Below are 21,165 nucleotides of genomic sequence, written 5' to 3'. Positions count from 1 at the left end.
GTTGCTATCCAGAAGAGAATGCATTTGGGAACCAGAAATTGTCAAGCTGTTAGGACTCAAACTGTGTGGCATATCACAACTGGTCTTTTATACCTCGTGCAGGTAGCCCCAGTTCTTGCCAAGGGATTTGTAAGAAGCCGATGTACATATTTCAATTTTTGGATTTCAAATGAGTTAGCCATATTATAGTATCCAGAGCTAGGACAAGGTGGGGGCTATGACCTACCACTCATCAAGAAAAAAATATATTGTTAGGTCAGGATCTTTTCAGTAGGAGATCTACTGCCCCATGCTTGTGAGAACATATTTCATTGTTACACTAAAGGGTGTGAATTTAATTTCTCTCTCTTGCTTCTTGGTTTAGGTTACCATGATGGACACATAGTAATACGGTGGTTCTGGGCAGCAGTAGAGAGATTTAACAATGAGCAGAGACTCCGGTTGTTGCAGTTTGTCACTGGAACATCAAGTGTGCCATACGAGGGCTTTGCAGCTCTCCGAGGGAGCAACGGACTTCGTCGCTTCTGTATAGAGAAATGGGGAAAAATAACTTCCCTCCCAAGGTATGTCCTTACTAGGATACAAAAACAGAAGTTCTGTGAGAAAGATGAGCCTGTACTTAGTTATATCTCTCTGCCAGTCAAAGATAATGAATATGGTAAAGACATCTTAAAACAGCAAAGAAACAATTATCATGGTTTTCTGTAATTACATTCAGAGAAAAGTGTTTTTCTTTTGCTGTTTTTTTTTTGATTTGCAGGCTCAGTTTAAACTACTTTGAACCCTGGGAAAAGGTTAAAGTTAAGGTTTCCATATATCCGAACCTAGTTCTTTTTTTTTGATTCTTTATTAGATCCACACCACCAGCAGCTTGTCAGCTGATTCTGTTCCCTTTACTTCCAAAATACTAGTAAAAACACTCGTGAAGTTACAGAGCCATGAAAGTCAGAATCCACCTCCGATTTTTGGCCAGAGACCTGTGTAATCCCTTCATTTGCTCTGATGGTTCCACTTTTTTATCACGAGGAAGCTTAGTGGAGGGACTTCAGACTGTGTGGTGATAATACTCAATATGTTACAGCGAGTTCAGCCAGCCTGAACTAGAAGCAAATGAGCCATAACGTCATACAGAGCCAACAGACTTCACAGTACTTCCCAAAGGAGAGGTCGTCTTCCTTTTTAAGTACAAAGGAACCGGGGCACCAAGGGGTGGTCTTACTTACTAAGGCTATCCAAGAGAGCTGTGGCACAGCCATCAATAACATTGAGCTTTGAGTTCTGCTCCAGCACTTTATCCATGACCAGCACCCATCCTTCCCCCCTGAAGTGAGTCACCTTTTCTTGAATGTCCTTACAGTTGCCTAAGACTCTACCCCATTGAGGTTACAGAACATTTTTCATCTCTGAGGTTAATTTGCTGAGTGGGCTTTTTACCGAACATTTGCCCTCCAAAGGATGCTTTCTTCCAGCACTCCAAGAGTATCTATTCACATTTAAATTATTCTTCTGGAAATGAACTGGAAGCCAAAGGAGACCTTGAAATCCCTCAGACATGTTTTGCAGCTTACCAGCCTGCATTCAGTTTCCTTGGGTGACTCTCTGCTGGCCTGGGATGGCTAGAATCAGGGCAAGTCTTTTGCAGAAAGGCTCCAGATCATCCAGGTAAGAAGGCATTTTCAGAGAGTCCCTTGGGCTCTTACCATTTGACTTCAGCTGCAGTCCAAAGGAGGCTAACTACTTTCACAGCACGCAACAAAAATCTGTTCTCACAGACTTGCAGATATATTCAGGCAGTCGATTAACTGTGGTCTGATCCAGTTTTCTAGTCACTTGCCGTCCATATTATTTACCCAGAATCATGCTGTAAGGATGGACTTGAGAAGACCTCCAGAGTTCTCTGGAGAGGAGAACTCCGAATCTGCTCACTGTCTTAAGTCCAAACCTTCACATGTTTATGCAGTGGGGACATGCGGGAGCCAGACCAAAGGCACCGCATCAGCAGACATTCCGAGATAACATCTTAGATGGACTCCCTCTAAAGTCAGGAAAAGGGGAGGAAGTGTTTTTAAGGCACAATTCATCTCACCTTAACACAGGCTTTTAAGATAGCTCAACTGAATCACACCTGGTACGTTCTGATTTATTTCCATTGAACATAAAGACTCTGCAGAGACTATAGAGAGACCTAGAGCCTACAGGAAAGCTAGGTGTAGGCAATGAGATTTAAAAACAGATGGAAACATGTAAGGTCAGTGAGATGACTCGCCCTCTGAGCTTCAGCCAGCAATGTGGAAAAAGAGCCTAAGAGCTGCAGTTTGCTGTGCATAGGCCTGATCTTCCTTTTGCAGCATAGATACATAGTCTGGTTCTGTGTAACAGTTTTGGAGCTGACCAAAAGCATTCCTGCCTGTAGGCAGGCAGCAACTGGAGCTCACAGATTGCACAGCATTTCGGCAGAACACTCTCAGCACTTCCCATAATGGGAAGGGGCAAGCGGGGAGGGTGGACCTTGGCACGTGCACAGAAAATGCCCTGGGCTGACCCATTAAGTTCTGAAAAGGTAATTGGCCTCTTTCTGCTCTGCTTAACTTTTTTTGTGAACCTAGGCATTACTTATGACCCAGATTCAGTTAGCCTCGAGATATTCACATTAACAGCTTTGTGTTTGTCTGCTGATCGCTGAACTTGTTGCTCTCCCTGAAAAAGGCCTCTTTTCCAGGTGAAAGTTGTTAGCACCTTTTAGAAGTCTCAGAGCCTTGCGTTCATTTTAGCCAGGGGAAAGAGAAACAACACATGCTCACGGGAATGAACACAGCTTGATCGCTGTGAATTACTACCTGTATTTTTATAAAGTTATGGGGTGCTGCCAAGTATACACAGTGTTAAGAAACACATAAAACACACAGAGTAAACCTGGAGGCTTTCTAAATCCTTAGTTAGGCAACTAAATAAATGTTATTTTAAACTTTTTTTAAATGCCTGATTATGGTTTGCTCATGTTTATTTAGATTTACTTACATATTTACTTAGACTTAGAGGCTAAAAAAAGTCATATGTTATATCCTGTAGGCCTTTGTTCCCTGTGACATAATATGAGTGTAACATTAGCTGTTTAAAATAACCCACAACAAATTCCCTTCTACCTCTAACAATTCCTACAATTTTACAGTTACGTTGTTCCACATTTTCAATGTCCTAGAAAAAAGAACAGCTCTCTCGTGTGTCTTAGCAATCATCAGATTTAGTCATACATGTGAGCAGATACAGATTGCACCTCTTAATTACTGGCCTTAGTTCTTAGGCCCTGCCCCCATAAATGCAGTGCTGTGAGAGGTGTTAGAGAAGCTTGCATAAAGCTGATGCGTTTGGCTTTCCTGCCATCCAGGTAGATGGTGGGTCCCTGGGGACAGGTTATTCCGGCCCTTGGGTTTTCAGGTGTCTTGCAAAGTACTGAGATAACTTTTAACTGCATAAGAGTCTAGGACTCCTCCCGTATCCTCTCACTCCTGCTCCAGATGGCTGAAGTAGTTAGGCAACTCTGTCTTACGTCTTGTTCTTGCACTTTGGCAATGGAGCATGCAACTGCCATTTGCTTATAGTGAGCAAAGATGTGGTAATACCTAAGACAGCCATTACTGTTGCACTAGCAGCAGAGATGTGGCACACCCAGAAGGTGTAAATCACAGAAATGCAATACTTTTCAAAGAATAACCACTAATACAAAGCACCTAGAAAACACTGTGGATAAACAAGACTTTCTTCAGGAAGGTTGAGAATCCATTAATTCTATTCTAAATTTACTGGTGCGCTTGTTCATCAGTACCAGTTCTTCTCCTACAGGAACAGGTAACAGCAGTGTAATATGCTCATTTAAGACAAATACGCTAGATCACACCACTAGTTTATTTATAGAGTGTGTCAGTAGCAGACACATTATTCCTATCTGTATTTACTTTGAATCCACACACATTAGAAAGTTTGCCTCTGTAATCCCAGACCTCCAGATGATAACCCTACAGCAGGCTCCAAAGAGAATGCCAGATTTACTGTTCTGTTGGTGTAAATGTGCAGTATGGTTTCTTCCAAACTGATGGAGTATATCAGGTGAAATAACACTGAACAGATAATAGGTTCAAGCCCGCATTCTTCAAGGCTGGCTTTTACTCTCCCTATTTAATACGAAAAACTTTCTCCTTAAATAGGAGTTACTTTAATATAATAGGAGTTACTTTAATTCTTTTAACTGGCTTGGCTTTCTGCTCTCTGGTGGATTGAGTAGGGATGAATGGAGAATTCTTCCAGCTACACCCTCTTCTGAAGCAGGAAGCCTCTTCTTCCTGGGATATGTAGATATACAACACTGAACCAGTTTTAGTAGTGGTTTTGCAAAATCTTTTCTTTGTTCCCTCCATAACCTTACTGAACAGACAGTGGCTTTCAAGTAGGAACAACATAGCTTCATCTGATATTGTGGTAGCAGAACTCCTGATCCAAAACACACCTATGCAAAGAACTAGCAGTGCTTTCTACTACAGCTGTTGGAGGCAACAGCTTCCTCTTCTTAAAATCTCAGCCTGCAAAGTGTTCAACCTATAAATGCCACTGCCCCATTTCTGGTTGTGCTCCACACCTGGCCAAAACTCATGTGAGCTCCAAGGTTATTTCTGTTTGTGTGTCAATTAAGTAGGGACCTCAGCATGTATTCCAGTTATTTATATAATCACATTTGATGCAGTGAGGCCACTTTCCCCATCAGTGCCAAGTTGCAACTACCCTTTCATCAAAAGAAATTTTCATTCAGCAGAGCAGTATGACCAGCATACTGTCTGTGGGTTATGTATGATAAAGATTACTAGTGCTAGTAAATATCTGATCTTTTGTAAGAGAGTTCTGTCCCTCTCCATTAGATAATCAACTATTTAATCACCCCAGAATCCCATGTAGCAATTAAAAAAAGATTGTGTATGACTACAAAGAACTTTGTTCTCCTTTGTTCCTCCTTTCCCAGTGGACTGAATGTGTGTGTTTTGCTGTCTTCTATCTTCCTTATCTCCCATTCTTCTCTTTCCTCTTTTTTTTCTCACATACGACAGAAACACCATCTACAAGTCGACATCTGTCTATTGAGCAGTGGTTCTCAGACAGCACGTGTGTTCCTTCTTACAGACAAAAGGAGTAACAGTTGATACCTGTGGGTCCTGAGGTTGATCAAAGAGGGGTTTGCGGGGTCATCTAAAGAAAGCAAGGTGAAAAGGGAGAAATGCCCAGTTTCTGCCTGACAGGCCTGACAGACTCACCATGCACGTCTTGCAGACTTTAGTTGGTAGGTTCAAGCTATAAATAAGATAGGAGGGAGTTCTGTGCATGCTTACTGCCTGTGCACTCTTGTCATCGTGTGGGTTAAAGGAAGTAACAAACGAAAAATGTAGAAAGCTTAAAAAATATACAAGTAATTTTTAGAGAGAATTCTTAAACAGAAAGAAATAAATAACGTAGCACTGTGAACAGTGAGAGAGATTAAAGATCAGACCACCAAAACTGCTTTGAGCAATAAAGACAGACTGCCAGGAAGAACAAAATTTTAAGTGATCCATTTACTGTTTTACTTACTGGAGGATGAGGGCATATGAGGGTCAGAATTGGTTTGCATGACGATATTGCATTTTTTCTAGAGAAGCCAGAATCCTTTCCATAAAAGCTCTTACCAATCTAATTCTTATTCCAGACCTCTCACTCCATGAACACCCTCTCAAATGTCAGCAGGCTTACATGGATGGAGGCTTAATTAAGGGAAGAAAGACTTCTCTCATTGCAGTGACTGTTTCTTGCATTGCTGATGTAATGTTTTCACCCCAAGATGTGCTGCAAGCCCAGTATAGAAAACAGCAAGTGTCCCCTGAATTATGCTTACTGTAGTCACTGCCACTGGGATCAGTTGTAGGAAGTCAACACCATTCAGGAAGAACTTGTCCCTTTGGAGGACAAAGGTGCAACACTGAATATTATGGAAAATGCTCTTTCTTCTTCATTGCTGCTGTAGTATCACACAGCATGTGATATAATGGAGTAGAGACTGAGTCATTTATCTTCAGTCCTGTTTGGAAAATAAAGGTTTCAGCTTTCAGTTGCAAGAGGCAAAGGCTGTGTACAGTAATGCTGAGGAGAGAAGGAACAGTGAAGGAGAAGTGGTCCTGATCAGCCCCCTCTTTTATTTCAGCTAAGGCAGAATATGTTGTTCAGTTAAGCAAGTAGACACCATCTCTTGCCTCTGCAGCAAAGAACCAGTTAGGCCCATCGCAGAGTACATTCCAGATAATTTTGCACATAATTATCTTGTAAGATTGAGTGGGCTTCACTGGCATCAATTGGAGTTGCAGTGGATCTACATTAGTTTCATAGAAAAGAATTTGAACTCAGGTTTTGTCCTTTAGCCAGCAATATATTGTGTTTTGAACCTCAAATAGGTAAAGTGTAAACCTAACCTGCATAGTACTCCTGAAAATAATTTTTCTTTCTTGATTTGATGGGGCTTTTTGGAATGAACGGATTTTTTTGTATAAAGTTGTTGAACTGGGAAATACAAGTGTATTGCTTGGCAAAATGCTTTAGTGTTTCTTCTAGACACATTAGCTTTTTCTTCCTTTCTTTGTAGTAGTTTCTTTCCACAATAAATTCCTTGAGCCCTACTATAAGAGAGCCCACTTCAATAAACCCTGTCATAGGAGAAGGAATGGATTTCTTTCTGAGTTTGACTAGGTCAATGACTAAAAGTCAACAGCACTTCAAGGCTTTCTTAAATGATATGAAATGAGATGGATCAGTCAAGATGAATGCCTACAAGAAAGTAAACATCAGAGTCAGTGGCTGTGGATACGTCTGCAGCACATAGTAAGATGCATGACAACAACGCCTGAGATGGTTTGGTCTCGTTCAGCTAAGTACCTCGTACCACGCAGAGACATCACTTTAGGCTTAGGGAATGGCACAGTCTGCCATCCCGAGCAATCGTGACTCTACTGCTTCTAGTTCTGGAGCCAGGCAGCTGAGCACCTCAAGGCCAACACTCTGAATGGCGCTCTCCTACCTACGGTAAACGTGTCCTGAATGGACTGCAAGAATCCTTCAGTTAATTAACTCCTAGTGGTTGATACGTATTGGCAATGAATTGTGGAAACAACTTACGCTGCCAAAGATTGCTGAGATAAATAAACAGTGCAGGGGTACTCATGGATAATACACATGATCTACCACGTTTAATTTCAAGGACTATATTAAATAATGGCTTTATTAATGTTCATTTTTCACTAGCTCTCGTGTGTTCCCAGCTCATTTGTGCAAATTCTGTGTTTATTGTACACTCTCTCTGGGAACAACCAGCTAACAAATCTTCATTCAGGAGGGAAAAAAAGATGGTAAAAGCTCTCCTAATTGGAATTGTGTGATGCGGTGAAGATTACGTGCCTCTGGCTATTTCAGTTGCCTGATTGTTTTTAATGATTCACCTCAGTGCCTGATAAAACTCTCCCTCTGAATCTGCAAGTCTCAAGCCAGCCCATCTACCAGCATCATGTTTTTCCCACTTTGTGGGTGGCCTAAGAGATGACTAGCAGGGTTTCAAATAGTTTCTCCAGTATAGCTTTTTTGCTTCACTGTTGAAGAAATGACATTGTACCAAGGTATGAGATAGAAAAGCTAGAAGTAAAACAACTTCACTGCTTCTAAAAATACTAGGGATCAGAAGCTTAGACGTTATTAGACGCCGAGGCTACGTTTGCATATGCAGGGTTTTGTCAATTCAAATTTATCAGAGGGAGCAAGAGGGAACAGAATGATTTCTAGCGTCATGTAAAACTCAAGGCAGACTGAAAAAAATGCAGCAATTTTAATGAAAGTGTGCCCTTCCTGTTTGATGAATGAGCTCTACATTTTTCTGTCAGTGGAAATGGATGAACTGTTGGGGCAGGGACAGTTTCTTTGCCTCACATTTGTATAGCACCTCACACAGTGAGGTGCAGCCTGCATCTGGGTCTAATTGCTGTTACCAGCAAAGCTGCAACAAGGTGGAGGCATGCATGGAGCCCATTCCACGGCTTCTTTTGAAGGTGCTGCCAACTGGGGGTAAATATAACGACCGAACTGGGAGAAGAGAGGGTCATCATGTTGGCAGCTTGCTCTGCACAAAATATTTTGCTTTTGCCTTGGCTACTGCAAATAAATAACATTTAAAGGCCAGGCTTACAGCAGATGGCCAACAGCTGACTTAGAGGAACATTTTTTAGCAACCTTTCTTCTTCAGTTAGCTGAATGGTCTTTTACCAGTCAGCCCTGCCTCATTATAAGCACATTCTGAACCCAGTCTGTCAGTATCATTCATCATATTATGCCTGTTGACTAGCGCAAAACTTACTAGCTGCTCATGTTGGATGTACAGCTGAGTTGCACTTTTTGGGGGCAGTGGGGGGAAATTCAAGGCAACCAAAATTATGGTAGTTTTCTCACTGTCAGGGCCTAATCCCAGCTCCTCAGTGACCTCCAGCATTTTCCTCCGTGAAGATCCCTGCAGATCACTGCAATGTCTAATGCAGGGGTAGCAGAGAATGATGTTGATACTTAGCTTGTATCTTCTTTTTGAAATATCCATGTGTATGTGCACATGTTTTTCAGTACCTCAGACTTTTGGGGAATTAAAGAGTTTTACTTTAATGTTAGAACTTCTTTGATCTCTCTTGAGTGAACTTGAATGTCTTGAATCTCAGTAGGAACTTATTTTCTTAATTCTTGTTTCCTTAAGTATTTATTTAGATTAAACTTAACATGTAGCGTATTTTCCTTTTCCAGGGCACACACGTGTTTCAACCGTTTGGATCTTCCACCTTACCCCTCATATTCTATGCTGTATGAAAAGCTGTTGACAGCTGTTGAAGAAACTAGCACCTTTGGACTTGAATGAGGGGGTTCAGGCAATTCTTGTGTTTCTCTGGCTGTTGATGTCATCTTTCCAACATCATTTGATCTTGGTTTCCCATGTTTTTATTTTTGAAAACAAAACAAAAAAAATCAAGATTGACAAAAGCTGTGCATGAAGAACTGCCACCCTCTAAGATCTAACCTTCATGCTTTCATCCTGTTTCCAATGGACTGCTAGTCTGTATGCAATAGAAAAACAACTGTCTCAAGGTTTCTGTATATCTCTACATACCTCCATTAATAACAATGAAAATACAAATGCAAGTTACACTACACTTGACCAAATGTTAATAAATGTTTACTTCCACCTACGTTGATTAAAAAATAAAAAAAAAACTCATCAAGCATTCCAAGCTTTTATATGCCCACATCTACTAAATCAATCCACAGCCCATCTTCCTTCCTAACAGTTGAGTCCAGTACAAGGAGCTGGTCAAATACATCTTCATCCATCCTTGTTTTCCCTGTACATATTGTCCATCTGAGAGACACCTATGAACAAAACTGAATTTTTTATATACGAACCCATGATCCACATCAGTTGCATCAGCTGGAACTGGCCCAGACACATGGTGCAGATAAGACCTTCAAAAACTAAAAAAACTAAAAAAAAAAAAAACTGTAATGCAATGCAAAGCATAACAGCGATTGTTACGATTGTTCCTTGCCAGTACTGGAGAGAACTTGCACTTCAGAGATATTGGGAGGGGCATCTCTATTGTTATGTTTACCACACAAGAAGCACAAGGTTGTGCACTCTAAAGAAGGATCTCTTATTATGTAGCATAAAGACAAGGCTCCCTTACCTTAGTATTGTATATGACAAGGCAAAGGGGAAATAAGAAGAATGTTCTAATCTTATGAATACCCATGGATTCTGTTTACCAGATCTTTGTTTTCTGATGTTTAAAATGCTCCTTTCCAAATGAGAAGTCTAGACAATCCCATCCTCTGTGTCAGAAGCCATTTATTTTCTGTCAGACTGGGCTAATCTATGGTTGCTGGTGGCGGTTTTTGGTTATGTCATTTTTCTTTTCTTGTTCAGTGCAAATCTCCATAACCTCAAGAGTGTCTGAAGACAGAAGGTTTTAGTCTAGGGTCTATGGAATGAGAAGCTGCAGTGAATGGGGGTGCTTGTCAGGGATGAAGGGGACTGTAACTCTCATACTGTGAAAAATTTGTTGTACTTCCTCCTAGAGTAAGCCCAGAGGCCCTCCAGCCCTGTTAGGTACCTAAACTTAACTCACTAAACTTAAGATGGATCTCGTATCACTTCAGGCAGAACCCTCTTCAATTTGATGTACTTTGCATTCTAACTCTGAAACCAGGGAATGAAAGGAAAACAGCAGCAGGCTTGTCTTTGGATGGCGTTTGCTGTGGTTATTAGTCAGCCTCACTGCTCTGATTGTGTTATACTTATTAATATTTGCTGCCCTTGTTTTCCAAGATGAATGTCAGATTGAAAGTGTTTGTCTTAACTGGGAAAAGGAAGTAAGAAGTATCTTTACTTCTGATGCCAAACACATTAAAGGATCCGTGAAATAGGAAGTGAGAGACATGTAAAGGGTGAGTGAAGGTAAGTGAGAAGGTAACATCATAATGTCTAGCAGCTCATATGAAATACCACACCTCCTTGGGGGTTGTTACTGTTGTGTGTTAGCTGTGATTCAGAAAACTGTAACTCAGGAGATCAGTTCAATGTCTGACACGTCTTATTCCCAGAAGTTTTAGCTCCAGAGGAAAGAACTGGACCCCGCTTTCCTACTTTTTTTTTCTTTCTTTCTTTCTTTTTCTTTCTTTCTTTCTTTCTTTCTTTCTTTCTTTCTTTCTTTCTTTCTTTCTTTCTTTCTTTCTTTCTTTCTTTCTTTCTTTCTTTCTTTCTTTCTTTCTTTCTTTCTTTCTTTTTCTCTTTCTTTCTTTCTTTCTTTCTTTCTTTCTTTCTTTCTCTTTCTTTCTTTCTTTCTTTCTTTCTTTCTTTCTTTCTTTCTTTCTTTCTTTCTTTCTCTTTCTTTCTTTCTTTCTTTCTTTCTTTCTTTCTTTCTTATTATTATTTTTAATGGTGGCTATACAGAAACTCATTGCACTTGAAAAACTTCATTCTGCGTTTTAGATCATTCTCCTGCTTTGATTCTTAGTTCAGTAGCTATCTGAAAAGTGATGAACCCAAAAATGTTTCTAAGCAGAAACAGTAGCTTTTATTAATGATATATAGAATATCTGGGATATCTAAATTGGCCCATTCATTCTATTTCTGTAATATTTCAGCCACTTTTATAGCAATTAATTGTATGGCTTTTACTGAGGACCTATTTTATAGTATGTGTTATTATTCGTACTGAGTACTCATATTGCAGTTGTGTACAGAGGCCTTGACTACAGGCCAGCTTCATTATACCAGACACCAAAAAAGATGCTTGTTATTTCCACAAACTAGCTCTTGCGCATCTATTCTACATGTCCAGCCAGCCCCACTGCACAGTAGACAGAAATCTTAACTTTTTTTCTGAGAACATCTTTCATGTTCACATGAACTACATCAGTGTGAGTCAAACCATGAGAGACCGAACCAAATCTTATAGCGTATGTAATTTCTGCCTCTTCACCACCAGGCCCCCAAATCCAGTGACTGGTGTATGGTTCCTGTTTTATTCCTGGTAATGTTAATGTTACGAAGTTATCTGCACTATGTCAAGTGTTGGATGTCTTCCAAACCTAGAAGAACAGACAGAGAAGTATCCAAGTGGTTGGTCCCTGTTTGGCCAAAGAAAACAGTGTATCAAGAGCTGTCTCATTAACACAGTTAAAAGCAGTAAAAAAAATAAAAATAAAAAAAATAAAAATTAAAAAAAAAATCCAATCTTTACAATGCTGTATAGTTAAATTTTTAAAGTATTTAAAAACTCTATTTTGTTAAGAAAAAGTGAAACTATTTTTTGTAGCTTAATAAAAGATATTTGTATTTCAGAGACGGCATCAAAACCCACTGACTGAAAGAACGAAGGCTTTCTCCTGAAATTCTTCTTCATGACATGCTCTGGCACTCACCACCGACCAAGAGCTAGATGGGGTGGCATGCATCACCACATCTGGCAAATGCCATCTCGAGCAACTTGTCCATTCCTGTTCTAGGAAACATACAGCATAGCCAGCTACTTCCCATCAAAATCCTTGGTCCAAAGCTTTCTTTCAAGCACACAAGCTAGGAGTAATTTTAAGAGGTTCTTTTTGTAGGTGTCTGATGATATCAAAGTAACAAGATCATGCAGATGCCCTTGCAGGTTATTTTGGATCTAACACCAGGAATAGAGGAAGACAGTCAGTTATTTCATAAAGAGTAAGAAAATACCATGCTACTCTCTGCCTTTCTTGTGTTGTACCATCCCAGTTCTATCCCTCTCTTCCCAAACTCCCTGCCCCAGTAAGTTTTCAAGCACTGACATCACTTCCAGGATATCCGGCTCGCCACCTCACAGTGCATTCTTCCATCCATTGTACTCATACCGGGGGCTGAATCCGGTCCCAGTCTGGAATGAAGGGGAAGCTGTGCACGATTGTGGCACTGTAATGTTGGAGTAAGTGAGAGAGAGAATGATGCTAACAGGCGCCGGGAGGAACCCGCCTCCTTTGCCCTGTTATTTAACCTGCCCATTATGTAATTAATTGACTTTGTTGTTATTACTGCATTTGCAAGGCATATAGCCTTCCTTGTTCACCTTTCAGTTCAAACATTGTTACTGGTATTTGTGCTCTCTCCAGGTCTGTATTTTCATTTGTAAAACGCGGACTGTTAATGACAGAATTTCTGTTTTCATTGTTTTCTCACAGGAAAGACTTTAACATTTTCCATAGGGCAGACTTACAGTGAAATACATGAGCAATGAGCATTCAAAACAATCTGTTCATCTCCTTCACCTCCGTTACATTTACACACGGTGTTGGCTAGATAAAGATATGACACCAACATCAGTGGATTTTAAAAGGGAATAGGCAATCTGACAGCTTTCTTGAATCGCAGTCTTTGATAGGAGCAGTTAATATTGGTAATTTGTATGTTTGTTTTCAGAGGGCTGTTATTTTTCTCAGAGTGATTATTGTGATGGTATTAAAGGTAAAAGGAACAAAAGCAATATTGCTGTTGATGAAATCCTGATGCTATATGAGCATTAAGTTGAAGATAAGAGAATGAAAATGGGTATTTTAAGGTCTTCCACCTTGAAGTAGTCACACTGACTGTTCAAGCACATGCACTATGCAGGATTTGATCCAGTACAAACACAACCATACCTTCCTGTTGACTGCATCATGTCTAAACCTTACAAATGTCACTTCGGTCTGCGGTGCATTACATGAGCACTCAGTTTTGATCGTGTGGCTGTGCGTATTCAGAACTTGACTTTTATGTTCTAGGGAGATCCATGGCTATGACAAGGCAAGAATTAAGTGATCCAAACTACATCTAACAGAGAAATCAGGAGTTTTGTACAGGTCTGACACAGAGGACATTTTTCACCCAGTTTGCTCAAGTGCCCGTGAACTTTTCGATTAACTGTAGCTAAGGTTTGAGTTTGTATTCTAGTCTGAGGGATAACCAAGTGGAGGAAGTTGGTTTTGTGTTTTGTTGTCCTAGTTTCACTGTAATGGGGAGTTGACATACCTCTAGCTCAAAACAGTAGGATACTGAATTTGGAAATCAATTAAGAAATAAACTAAAATACCTACGCACAGTGAAGGAGCTAAACTCATCCTTTGCTATTAATCTTGTGATAGTTTGTTGAATTCCAGAAGTATGAATTTGACTGGAGATATGTTTAATTTCTGTTGAAATAATAATTATTTGCCCTGTCTCCACAGTAGTATTAGTAGGGCTTCCCAGTCAAGATTGAACACTTTCAGTCAAATGCAGACCAACAGATCTTTCTACAATAAATGCGGTGCTTTTTTATTATAATACTTGCTGTACCTCAGTGTTTGTTATTAAAAAAAAAAAACAACTGTCTGCAATATACTAAATCTGGGATAGGTTTTCCAGTTATCACAAGGTCCAACAGATTGGTTTGTTACTTTCTCTCTAGTGAGTCATGTAGTTCCTTTGTTCTAGTAGCAAAACAGATGCCTGTAGATGGTAGATACTAGGTATAGTAAATATTGTACCATTAGCCAAATTCCCTGCAGCTTCCAATTTCTCTAACAGAAATGTCTGTTTTGTTTTTGTTAAAGACTACATCAAGTCAATGGCAGCAATGGTCCTCATTATTGGACTGATTTTGCTTATATTGACAGAAAAATGTCACATGATATTCAGGCTGTGCTTTCTATTCAACCATATCACTATACAGGAATGTCAATAAAATCACTTTGTTATGGCACTGTGTGGACTCTCTATTGCAAATAATTTCTTTTGTAGAGGATGCATTTCACTAGAGTGGGGGGAAACTGGTACTGGTTGAAGTCCACTGACTTAAGGAGTTGCTCTTCCTCTGCCAGGGCAGGATCTTATCCTTTCCAACCATTGTGTTTAGACCTTTCCATTGCTTTTGTTCAATTTCCTAGGGTACATGTCTAAAACTTGAGGTTCTCCACATAAGTGTGCATAACCAAAGCCCCTGCGCTCTCCTAGACTACCATAAGACCAGCTCTGCCTTGAAAGCACGTGAGCTTATTCCTCGTTATAGAAAACATCTGGGCAAACAGGGAAAAAAGAAATACATACCTCACTTCCAGAGTCTAATTACTGCATTACAGGTATGAAACGCAAGTGCAAAGATGATTTCCTAATAGCATATGCTAGGTCTGCATTAAGTGTTGACAGCAAGTAAGTACCAGATGCTCTGGCATTCTTAGGATGTCACACCCATCTCTTTACTGCTCGTCACTGTAATATCTCAGGCATGTTTCATTAGCACATTCCAGGACAGATTAGCACACCTCAGATATACAGCCAGCAGACACCTTGCTGACCATACCTGTTTTCTTACATAAATGGCGCCTCTTGGGGGATAGTGGTAGAAAAAGAACTGCAGGAAAGCAGTTCAAATATGAGCAACTGTTTTATCAATATCAAATATGAGCAACTGTTTTACAAGGAAAAAATAAACACCAGCAGAAGACACTCCAATGAAAATGGTAAGCATATCTTATTGAAGACAGCCCTTATTGAAGACCCACCCGTCTGTGTGTTCTTGCAGGCATGTGAAGAGGGAACAGGGGGGAAGGGCACTTATGATACTAAGCTACATTTCTCTCAATTTTTCACAAATAAAGGAAGGAAAAAGCAACATTTACTAAAAAGCAGTGGCATGAGCTGCTACTGATCATTAGGGTACTCCAGAGGTGTCGGTTTCTTCAACAGTGGTCCACTTACCTGGCTGGAACTACGTCTCATACGAGAACCCATTTTATGATATATGTTACTGAATTTTTGTTAAATGACACTGTTGAGTCCACCTGAAGCCACCATACGTAGAGCAGATGCCCTTCTGGCATGCCAACAAAACTCCGTAAACCTATAGGATGTTACAAATCAATAATAATCCCTTCCCACCCTTTGGTACCAAAATCATAGTTTTTTTGCTAAAGTAGACAATAAATCAGCTTGTAGCCTGACATTCATTCTTGTATAAGAGGACAGATTGGACAATAGCTGTCATTTCTGGAGAACAATGGAGAACAAAGCCACAAAGGATCCGCTGCATCTCCTCTAATCATAAATCCTTCTTGAGCTGCAAAGCTACACTCTGTCTTATTATTGTTTTAATTTAATTCTGGTAACCTTCACAATTGATTCTGCCTGAAAATACCTTTCATGGGGATATCAAAATGAAGTGTGTGGTTTTGTTTGTTTAGTTCCTACCCTCTTGGAATTAAGCACTGGAGGGAAAAAAAAAAAAGAAAGAAAAAAAAAAACATTATTCTGTCTGAAACAGAAGCCCCAACTCTTATTTATATTAGGCTTTGGTGCAAAGCAGATTTATCCTGCCATAAGTCTACTGTAGATGAAGCTCCTCCCCACAGAGCCACCCTAGCTCTTCTAGGCCAAACAGAACAGAAAGCACCAGGAAACACAAAACCCGCACCTAACGATGTTTTTCCGGAATTGCTGCCTGAATGTAGGATTCCGTATAATAAATTTCCATGATATAAGAAAAAAGTGGAGCTGAGTGCGTAAGTTTTCTGTGTCAGTGATAAACAAGAGTAATACTAAGGTGACTTGTGTTTTCTTCTGTGAAAAGTAATATACTGCAGGGACATACTTTTAACTTCAAAAATTTTCAGTATGAAAATAAAAGACTGCTTGGGTTATTTTCTTTCCCAGTTACAAAAATCAATCAGTTGTAATGGAAAATGGTGTAAATACTCTAGTGTGATCCTGAAAAATCTATTTTGTCAGTTTCAACAGACAGTAGTTTAAGAACTATTGTTATGTGAGATTTCCTAACGCTGCTTTTCCAGAATCAAAATAGCATGCAAAAATAAATTGCTCATGCTCATATTTTTCTATTTGCAGCACTTAATATGCTTCAGCCTGTAGAAAAAGCAGTATATGAGCACATGTAGTTATATGCCTCATGGAGCCATCATATTTAGATAACAGCTTTTCAGGAATGCGGCTGGGGCAGCACTGGAATCTGCTTAGGATCTTTGTTACAAGCTGTGATCTGACTTCAGTACTTCCTAGGTATTTCTCAGTATTGAATCTTCACGGTGAATTTTTAAGAATTACTGGAATTAGTAATACAGATTACTGTATAAGATTATACTCTCACTTTGTGAGGATAATATATTTACTGACAGCTTTGGCATAATTGGCAATTGAATATAAAGTTCTCTGCTTTTGGCGTGTAAGTTAACAGCTTTAGTGATTCAAGCATTGATTACTAGAACTGGGACCTTAGAATTTAACCCCTAGTACCATGGAACGCAAAGCAGACAACATGGCTTTCGAACATCATAACTGTGCTTCAAATATATATTTTTGTTCTCCTAATGTACAAACTGAAAGAGTTTATCTTTATGCTCTGGACTTAGATATAAAATAAGTAGTGTCACATCCTGGATTTTGTAAAATACGAAGCCTACCTTATTTGTGAAAGATGAATTAGTCTCTGGGACTGACTTGGCACTGCAGAGAAGCAGTGAAAGTGAGCTGAGGAGCACCAAATATGTTGAGGGACCAGTATGATGTGTTTTCCAACTGGTAAATGAATGTTATTATAACTTATATAAAACTCATATTCAAATGGAAATTTCTGCAAAATATGAACCTGTGAAAGTATTTGGAAAGGTTATTCTAAGATCTTCCTAGTGCAAGGTTATTCATCTCTCCTGGAAAATGACGAAATCAAATACTAGGAGCAAAAATAAGACTTATTATTGCCGCATGAGGCTTAGTTTATATTAAATCTTTCACAAATGTAAAAATAATTCTACAAAGCTGGCAATAATAATGCATAGTGCTGCCACTTAGTGGAGCTGTTCTTTCTATCCTTAAATTGGAAAAGTGGAAATTAGTAACACTTTTTTTTTGTTGTAACTTGGAAGAAACTTCAGTCTTTACAGAAGTCTAGCATAGGACTGCTTTTCAGTGGTGCCAGGTACTCAGAGCTCTTGTTTAAGTGCCTTTACATGATGACAGAAAGAATTTGAGAAATATGGGAGTGAAGCAACTCAAGTGATAAATATGTATTCTTTCGGCTGCCTCACAAGCAAAACAATCACATCAAGAAATAAGGTGCATGTGAAATAAATGGCTTCATACAGATGTTAGGCAGCCTGCAGAAATGCCAGCTACAGAAGATCATGTTTTTCTGTGTCTACATGAGTTGAAAGGATGAATATAGCATCTGAAAAAAAAATCTTAAGTTCTGTGTGCTGAGTTATGGATGTGTAGATTCCATGTTTCTGTTGTAAAGGTACCATGATGATGATCATCATCATTTAGGATGATCATGTACAAGTTGCCTGAATGCATTCATTGTGTAGGAAACAGTCCTAGCTAGGAAACAGTAAGCTAGAGTTAGATGATATAACTGAGTGTATCTTATGTACCTATACAACATGTCTTCAGAGTGGAATTGAAATCACTCTTTCAAGTGCATGCCAACATAAATTGAAAAGGGCATTCTTTTAAACAGAGTACTAGTGGTGGTGTCTTTCACCTTACCTCCTGCTTCTTAACTCTCAGGCCAAACATAGCTCATGAGAACAAACTCCTTGGATGCTACTGGCAGAAAAGAAAAAGTATATAGAAATAGTAAACAACTAATGTTACCTGTACACACAGAAATCAATGTTATGCTATCTAAGTGCACTTGAGCATACAACAGCTAATATTTCAGTGACTGAAGCCAAATATCCAAACAAAAAAAAAGGACCACATATATTTTTTCTGTAGGTAACATATGAGAGTAACCAGCCTAAAAATGACTGTTTGCTTATCTGTGAATAAATCAAGCATTGCTCATACACACATACGTTTCTCCCTGTATGGATAGCAGACATAAGCTCATGCTGCAGTATTTAAGACTAAGATGAGCGCTGTTTTAATACACAGGTTAAACTACCATGAGTCCTGAAGGCTATGTTTAGTCTTTCTACAAAGAAAACTATGATTCCATATATCAGCTCAATAATATTCTGCTACCGCTGAGGAAATCAAAGTCTCTTCTAAGGCTTGTGCATAGTAAAGTGGGAGAAAACGTTATTTTGGTCAGCTTTCAAGGTAGTAAAATGTAATTATTCTTTCTGCCACTGTCTTCCTATTCTCTGGCTAATTCTGTTTAAGAGTGCAACAGATCCATCTTTCTGTTACGTTAAGACACTGAACTTCTGATGCCATTGGTATTTTCTATCCTATGGAAGAAAAGTAGATACATTTACACACTGTATGGAATTAAAGTTCTTCCAGATAAGAAGAAACAATGTATTCAAAATCCTTCATAATTTAGATACAAATATATCTTAAATTTATATGAATAAAATAACCATACGTGGAAAAAATATAAGCATATGTGTTGCATACAGAACCAATTGGTAGAATTTTAAAGGCATTTAGGCATCTAAAACATATGATTTATTTCAAAATTTGCCTGGAGAACCTTAAGTATCCCAGAATATTTTGAGGATGGTCTGTTCATGTTCCTGCATCAGTAATTGCACTCCTTTCCATGAAATTTTCTTTGAAGTTTCTTTTCTTTTTCTTTTCTTTTTTTTTTTCCTTAAGAAAATGTGACTGTGAAAGTAAGTAAAGAAGTAGAAAAGATCACAAGAATTAAGTATCTGACACCTTCCTTTAGTATCAACATACTTTTAAGATAAAAACCTTTTTTCAGGAAACATTTTTTCCATAGTAAATGCCTCTGATATGTACCTTCAGATATAACAATTTCTTAACCACTATTTAATCTGAGTTTTATTGTTCAGTGGTAACAGTCTGGCTCTGCTACTACCTTAACTACATTCTGAGTGGAAAGCACATCAGTACCGTAAGTCTTGAACTCTCCATTATTCTACATACGGCTTCTGAAATTTATTCCTAAACTATTTAATTCTGCAAATCTGATTTGGCATTAAGTGAATTAGGGAATTTCAGAGAAATGCCTTGTCAGCAGTTGTACTCCCATCTGAATCATCACCAATCGATGACTGGGGTTTGGCCTGAATCCTTTCCTGTGTGTCGGCCTCATGAGTCTCTTCTTCATGCTCTGGATGTTGGCAGGCAGTGGCAAAGAGATTCTGTGTCCTTAATGGAGACAAATTCAACAAGACTTCTCTCTATAAACAACTGCCACACAGAATAGTTCTCTTAAACACATACTTTAAGCAAGCCATACAGTGAAGGGCTGGTGACATGAGCTGAGTCTGGCCATTTCTCAAGCCTCGTCCAGTTACACTCAACAGTGGAACAGCCATAGGACCAAACTCCATCCTCAGTTAAACGAGACAGGAAAATATGTCTACACTGCCAGATCATGATGTGCTAAGAGGCATGCATATTCTCACACCACAGATCCTATAGTCTTCTTTTTTTTTTTTTTCATTATCTTCTCCATTATTTTATAATATCCTGTGCAGTAACCAGAAATAAAAACTTGACGAGCGTACAAAATAAGTTTGTAACTGCAGACTATAAATACAACTATATATAACTATAATCAGGGCAAAATTTCAGAACGGATTTATGCTGTGAAGTTTTAAATCCTAAAGTCTTTAATCAGCTAATGTAGAAATTTCCTGCCTAGACCAGCTGTGGAGTCTCCTTCTTTGGAGATATCCAAAACCTGCCTGGATGTGATCCTGTGTAACATACTTTGGGTGACCCTGCTTGAGCAGGGGGCTTGGACCAAATTATCTTCAGAGGTCCCTTCCTACCTCAACCATTCTGGGATTCTGGGATTCTGTGAAGCCAGGCCTGAGCTTCCTATGGGAGTCCTCTAACCCCACAAGCCAACTGAAACCAAGCTGGACAAATAGCAAGGGGCCGTCCCACCCACCTCAGGCAGGCATTTTGAGCTCAGGCACAGACAGAAGGGAGCAGTTAGGTGCACCCCAGCTGTCGGAGAGGCTTCTTTGGAGCCTTACACACCACCGAGGCCAAGCACAGGCAGCAACGAGGTTCCTCTGGGTGTGCCGAGGGGTATGTAGAATCATAAAGGTTGGAAAAGACCTCCAAGATCATCTGGTCCAACCATTCCCCTACCACCGATGTCACCCACTAAACCATGTCCCTAAGCACCACGTCCAACCTTTCCTTGAACACCCCCAGGGGCAGTGACTCCACCACCTCCCTGGGCAACCCATTCCAATGCCTGACTGCTCTTTCTGAGAAGAAACACTTGGAGCTACCACTGCCCCTCTAGTCTGCACCTCCCTCCAGCCCACCAGTGTCCCCACCGACGGTTTGAGGCTCCATTCCCCCAGGGCCATGCCCTTCGTGTCCATCTCCATTTTCCCCTCAGGCTTCGCCCTTCTCCCTACGCTTCCCTCAGGGCACGCGTGAGCGCTGACCACGCGTGAGCAGGCGTGCCTGGCCGGCCGAGAGAACCCAGAACTCGGACACACAACCCAGAACTCGGACACACGTCTTTATTAGCGTTTCTCAGCTTTATTAGCGTTTAAAACTCGCCACTCCGGGGGGGGGGGGGGCGCCCTGTTTCGCAGCGGGAGGCGGCGGCCCCGCCAGGGGGCGCTGCCCAACCGCCG

The 21,165-nt window shown here is 39.9% G+C and overlaps 1 protein-coding gene across 10 annotated transcripts in view; it reads left to right on the top strand.

The window, feature by feature from the left end:
* HECW1 (HECT, C2 and WW domain containing E3 ubiquitin protein ligase 1) overlaps positions 1 to 12,322 on the top strand; it is a 267,140-nt gene extending 254,818 nt beyond the window's left edge. For 9 of the 10 annotated variants that reach the window (XM_048046401.2, XM_048046403.2, XM_048046398.2 and 6 more), the window contains 2 exons: positions 365 to 563; positions 8,839 to 10,710. In XM_048046401.2, coding sequence (XP_047902358.2) covers positions 365 to 563; positions 8,839 to 8,950 — 311 coding nt within the window. In that variant the 3' untranslated portion in view covers positions 8,951 to 10,710. Of the gene's footprint in view, positions 1 to 364; positions 564 to 8,838; positions 10,711 to 11,932 lie in introns of those variants that run through there. The other variant, XR_007157656.2, reaches the window with a different exon arrangement.
* The last annotated feature ends 8,843 nt before the right edge of the window (positions 12,323 to 21,165 follow it).

The sequence above is a fragment of the Anser cygnoides genome, chromosome 2, assembly GCF_040182565.1.
Source record: "Anser cygnoides isolate HZ-2024a breed goose chromosome 2, Taihu_goose_T2T_genome, whole genome shotgun sequence".
NCBI classification, from domain to species: domain Eukaryota; kingdom Metazoa; phylum Chordata; class Aves; order Anseriformes; family Anatidae; genus Anser; species Anser cygnoides.
The sequence above is the reverse complement of the archived record's forward strand: the minus strand, read 5'-3'. Positions and strand labels throughout refer to the sequence as shown.